This window comes from Halyomorpha halys, unplaced genomic scaffold, assembly GCF_000696795.3.
Source record: "Halyomorpha halys isolate HHAL.00 unplaced genomic scaffold, Hhal_1.1 Scaffold32.1, whole genome shotgun sequence".
Lineage (NCBI taxonomy): Eukaryota > Metazoa > Arthropoda > Insecta > Hemiptera > Pentatomidae > Halyomorpha > Halyomorpha halys.
The window spans coordinates 100,371-106,744 of NW_027104903.1; the positions used below are offsets into that span (position 1 = coordinate 100,371).

Genomic DNA, 6,374 nt, shown 5'->3' on the forward strand with positions numbered 1-6,374 from the left:
ATTATAAATTAACTTTAAATATATATAAAATGAACAAAAAGTAACATTTTCATTTTTTTTCATCAAATAATGAATATATTTTCAGCTATACAATAAATCATTGAGAAAGAAGAAAGTGCATGAAGGAGCTCCGACAGTTCCAAAACCTCCAGCACCGTCGGTTGAGAAACTAAAGAAAGTTAAAAGTAGTACAGCACAACCACATTTCAAACTTGCCAGTACAGCGAGGAAATCAAAAGCAATTTCTAAGAAGAAAACAAGAATTGTGAAGCAGAGAAAAACTAAATACGCAAGGAAACCTTACTACGATCAGAAAGATAAAGATGCACTATCGAGGATGGTGAAATTGTAAGTGAAATTCATTATTAATGTTTTTGTTAATCATAAGCCTGTGATTTAACTAAAACAACAGACATTGGTTGCTTGTTCTTTTACTAAGCTTCAGAAACATTCCAATATTCCATGGGATTATTAATTCTTTTAATTCAAATATTTTTTTGTGTCTTGTGTCTTTTAAAAGGAATTTACTTTATCAATGACTGAAATCTGATGGAATATTGATTTTAAATAATTAAATCTAGAAGTTTCAACTTTCTTTTACTTCTTCTTTTGTTTTGAATTCTAGGAGAGTTGATTGGTCTCCAATAGAAGATAACCTTCTACTGATTTGCAAAGTGGCTTCTCTATATTTGTCCCCTGATAAGAGACGACATGTTGCTAAAAATTTCTGTGCTGTACGAGAAGTTTTACATTCAACATATCCCGTAAGTTTTTCTGGCCTCTTACTTTTATCACTCTTGCTGTCATTGATATTCATATTTTTTTTAATGTATGTAGAAACTGCTCTTTTGACTTTCATACAAACTATATTGGATGTGTTCAATAGTCATTTTCATTTTTATGTTTGAATTGGAAGATACAAAATACAAATTTTCATTAAAAAAAAATTATCATTCATATAACACTTTTTTAAATATCATCATCAGTAGTAAACAAATCCAAAGTTAGTTGTATTTAACTACTGTTGTTTATACAAACAGGCTTTATCCCTAGGTTGCCAAAAAAAACTTTACTAAATTACTGAAATTTATTTTTATTTAGTTGTAATGTTTTCAAGAATGACTTAAAAGACCTAAGAATGTATTTTGCTGTAATTTATTTTGTTGGTTTGTATAACTGAATATTAATGTGTAAGAACTCATTTTGTTATAAAATTTTCTTTGAACAAGAAAGAGGACTTCTCAGTCAATAGGGGATATTTTTCTCTTTTATGAATTTCTGCTGCAGCGTCTTTGATAGCAAGTGTATATGTTAGCAAATATCATAATTTATTTATATATGTATACATAGTTGACTGTAAAGATTTAAATATAAGGAGATGGTCAGGGTTGCGGTAAAAAAAAGAAGAAATAGCTTAAAACTATTTTAATGTCCAACGTTTCGCCCCACTTTGCAGGACTTCATCAGGGCTGTTCAACCGTTCGCTTTGAACAGCCCTGATGAAGCCCTCCAAAGTGGGGCAAAACGTCTGACATAATTTATTTATATCTCATCAGACAAATCCAAGTCTTCATCATTTTTGTATTATTTATTTAATTTTCTAATACTTCATTTTATCCACCCTAATGACATGGTCTGTGTGGATGGCAAATAGTTTTTGAAAGTAGACAGTTTCAAATACCTCGGCTCCACAATAACATCAATAAATGATCAAAGGACTGAGATAGACCAACGTATTATAACAAGTGCGAACAGAGCCTTCTTCTTCTTGTCGAGAATACTGAAATCGTGAAAAATCTCTAAAAATCTGAAACTAAGGGTATACAATGCCATGATAAAGCCAGTTCTGATATACGGCTGCGAGACCTGGGATAAGCATGGCTCTGACTTCATTTTTCTATCCTCTCAGATCACTTACTACACTTTCTTCTAGTCATTGAAAATCGTTACAATTTTCTTATTGAAGAGAATAAAATACTCCAATCATACACTCATTGGAGTGTCTGAAAGATAAATGTGATGATGTTTTTCTAGTGGAACAACAAATGTAAGCAGTCATCTATCGGAGGTTTGTTGTAAAATAAATGTGAAAAGCACTGTTGAAAGGGCTGAAAAACATAAGCCACCAGATCGTTTTATTTCCAGGATTGTAAATACATTTCGCTTACATTTACAATCTATGGTTAGTGATTAATAAAAAATTGAATATTTCTCATTTTATCATCTGATTCTTTATATATTTTTATGTTTATAAAATTATATTAATACCAAACATAATTTATTTGGTTGACTTTGCAATGTAATTTGGTAGTGAGGATTAGTAAACCTCTGAAGATCTTTGGAATATTTGAACCAATGTTCAATCGAATTGATTGAATCAATCGATCCATCGAACCAATGTTCAATTGAACCAATGATCCGGTAAGTATTAAAGTTAGAATGAGGGGAGATCTTGAAAAGCTAGTGTTAAGACTTCTTGCTATTATGAGAATCAACCTCTAATCGTGGTAAGGTGGGTTTTTTATTAAAGCAGATGCTCCTCAAAGCTACCTAACCTAAAATCAGTTGCTCCATAGCTTTCTTGAGAATGATTGCCTAATTAAGACTTTCCGATAAATATGCAATTACTCTTAGTGTCACTCCACCCAAATATACTTTGGATATACCCACAGAAGCTTTGTCCTGCTTGTGATGGAACGGCATTGGAGGATTGAGAGGATTTCCATTTTTGTACATACTGTCCCTTTCATCAAGAGAACCCAATTCGATTCATGCCAAAACTAAATAATATTAGCCTAAATTATTTATATGAATTTATTTCAGTACCCGCACAGTTGAACCTTAAACTGTTATCTATTTAAGTAACCCAAAATGTTATATTTAGAGCTGTATACTTATCTTCTCAATAGGATGTATAGTTGTTATTTGTTTTAATGTGAGGAATTTAGATATCCTTGCTTGTATGTATTGTTTGTTATTGGATTTTATAAATGATTTTCAATTTACTATTCTTTAAATAACAACAATGATATGTATGTATATATAAAACTATATATTGTAACTGCTTGCACGGGGGTTGCCTCATAAGCAAATAAATATATAATAATGATATAATTTATTTTAAAGAAATTTACAAGGTTGACTATTGTTTGTTTTTCAGTTATCAAGGAATAAAACTTCAAGAGCTTGCCAGAGACGAATGAGATATATGATGAAAAACCCATCTACTGCCCATAGCGTATATTTATGTTTGGAAGAAGTTAAACAAGACCCAGAAATAAATGTGAAGTTTTATGTAAGTTGTTTATTTCATTAAGTGATTTTTTATGATTATTATATATTAATTAAATCTCTATGTTAGGGAGCTATGGAAAAACTGGACGCTTTGCTAAAAGCTCAAGGCGAAGGGCCTAAAGGTTACCAACAAGAATATGATAAAATTTTTGTGAATTTGGTTAATGCTCTATTGAAGAAATTGAAAAACATCAACAACAGTGACAATACAAATATTGATGTTTCGGTTCCAGAATCACTTGCAGAATTTCAGTGAGTACATATAAAAAAATTTTTGTTTTCCACATTTAAGCAATTTACGAGGGCAGATCGTTCAATAACATCGTTCAATAACTGCTTCATAAATTCGTATCAGTTACTAACTACTGCAAAGAGTGAAGTACACAATTAATGACTGAACTTGGACTTAGTGGAAAAACATTTACTGGCTACTAATGACTAGTGTGAATGCTTTATCCGGACAGATTATGAGTGGCCATACAAGTTCTGTCCTGGCCTACGCCTCAGCACGTTTGTATAAAATATAAAAAAGAGAACTTATATCTTTGGCTAAAAAAAAGTCACATTATTTTTAGCCTGTTTATAGACTGCCAATTTTAATTATTCTGGATATTGGAAGATCGTTGATGACCATGTGTAATATAAAAAAAGAAAGATGGTCCAGTTGCGGTGAGAAGAACTGAAATAGTAATGAACTATGTATTGTGAGCCATTGTTTCACCTCACTTTGCAGGGCTTCATCAGGGCTAAACAAGATAGTTACTACTAAAATAATGTAATAAAGTAAGAGGATAGATTACATGAAATAGAAGTAAACTAAGATATGGCTAAAAATTACTATAATTTACTGAGTTTATTTTTACGTAAACTTTCACATATTTTAATTCATTTTTATATATAGCTTAGTTTACTTTTATTTAATTTTATCTATTATCTTACTTTGTTACATTCTTTTAGTTATTTATATCTTTTTTAGCCCCGATGAAGCAAAGTGGGATGAAACATTGGCTCACAATAAATATTTTATTACTATACGAGTTCTTTTGACCACACCCAGGCCATTTTCCTTTTATAATTATTCTGGATGTTGGTCTTTATTTAATTTATTTTCATTTTTGGTTTGATGGTTTATTTTATGTTATTTACATACTATTCTTTATATTCACTCTTATACTTCATTAAATTTTTTTCTTTACTTTGTATTTCTTGTTTATTATTTCTTCATATTTTATATTATGTTTATATATTTGTTTTCTATATCTTTTCTTTACTTTATATTTAATTCATATTTCATTTATTTTTTCTAAAATGTCTGAATTTTTAAATATGTTATGAAAATACATATAAACCAATGTTTCTTATAAGCCATTTGCTCTTGATGGTATGGAATATATATATAAAATCAATAAACAACTCTCACACAAGTTTACTGTGAGAAAGAGAGAAAGAAAAGAAATGGAGGCTAATGGTTTAGTTAGGTTCCGAAATTTCTTAAATGTAGAAAGCAACATCTATTTTCAAAACTAAATTCATTTTTTCAAATTCAACTAAAATCATTTGAAAGCTAAAACATTGTTCTGTTTTTTAATGTTATCACCATTTTGATCCAAGACATTTTGCAGAAGCTGCTCCAATTTTCATATCTTCTTATTAAAGATATCTATTGGTTTAGAGAGTGACCTCTTCACTTACTTATTTTGTCAATGCAGGGCATTGTTCACCCAAGTGTAAGTCCTTTTGATTGTCTCATCAGAATTCGATAGTATTCCATTCGTTCTTCATCATGAGTGGTGATAATTCACACCGGTTTTTAAATTTCTGGCGTTTATTAAATACTGCTCAATTAAACTATCTTAAGTCTCCTCTTCCCATTTTAAGCAAATATTTCAAAAGTGATATTGGACTATCACTCTCTGGGGGTCTTACTGGGGTGGGAAGGATGGCCTTTTTTTTTAGTTATGATCTTCTCTTGTGAGATTGTGTCATGTTGTACATCGACCAACCTACTCGCTATAATAGCAGCACAAAAAATAGGCAATCCCCCCCCCCTCCTGGGCTACCTTAAACTCTTTGTACCATTTGCAAACTTGTTGAACTGTCATGAAATTTTCACCATACACTTTCATAATTAGTTGATGAATGTAGAACCCATTTTACATGAAAATAATAAATTACTGCATGTATTGGCTATAGATGCAATTGTAACCCTACAAGTTGGGATCAAATGTGGAGGAATAAATAATTTGATAAATGATGAATAAGAATGAGTTGAAAGCCTTACTTAATGATCTACCTCTATAATCTTTTTCCTTTATTTTTCCTTTGATTTATTATATAATATAAGCATTTTTGTATTATGTAAGCAAATATGTTGTTTTTTTTCAGAGAAAAGTACCAAGTTGTTATACCACGCACACTTACCTTAAGATATGGAACATTTCAAGAAGTTCACAAGAATTTTGACATCTTAGCTTCTGTTGTGAATTCTGTCATACATGTATGTAAAATACCGGAATTTATTTTTATTATACAAGGAAGTTATGTTATTAATTTATTTGTTTTATGATTTCAGAGCTCTTTGTGTTGTACTACTGATAAAACTTCATATTCTCAACACCTTTTCTATATTTACCAACAGTACCCTGATAGATTATTGCGGTCTGTGATGGCCAAATGCCGTGCTATGTCAGTTGTATCGTGTCGAAAAAGATACAAACGTTGGAAAACTGCAGGAAGTGATTGTCTTCCTCTGGCTTCTTCGCCATACCAGCTGTCCATTACGTAAATGTTATTCTTTTTTTTTTTTTTAAGTTATTGGCAGAATCTTGAATTTGTATTCAAATGTGAGGGGGCATTTTCCTCAAACACACTCACTATATCAACAATACTTCTAGGTGATAAGGTTATAATAAAAAGTATAAATTGATTATTATGAGAAAAAGTAAATTAGTTGGATAATAAATAAGTTGATAGACAAAAATATAATTTGACAAAGGTAGCCTGCAACTTTTTTAACAACTTTATAACAGTGATATTTAAAATAAGTTATCCCTGAGAATGGTCGAAACATAGGAGTGGAG

At 30.5% G+C, this 6,374-nt stretch overlaps 1 protein-coding gene across 1 annotated transcript in view; it reads left to right on the plus strand.

Moving 5' to 3' along the window:
• Positions 1-6,374, plus strand: part of LOC106685320 (general transcription factor 3C polypeptide 1) — a gene marked incomplete in the record, with an annotated part of 47,426 nt that overhangs the window by 23,784 nt on the left and 17,268 nt on the right. Inside the window, 6 exon segments of the mRNA XM_067045955.1 lie at positions 86-348; positions 626-764; positions 3,161-3,295; positions 3,362-3,546; positions 5,680-5,791; positions 5,867-6,075. Coding sequence (XP_066902056.1) covers positions 86-348; positions 626-764; positions 3,161-3,295; positions 3,362-3,546; positions 5,680-5,791; positions 5,867-6,075 — 1,043 coding nt within the window.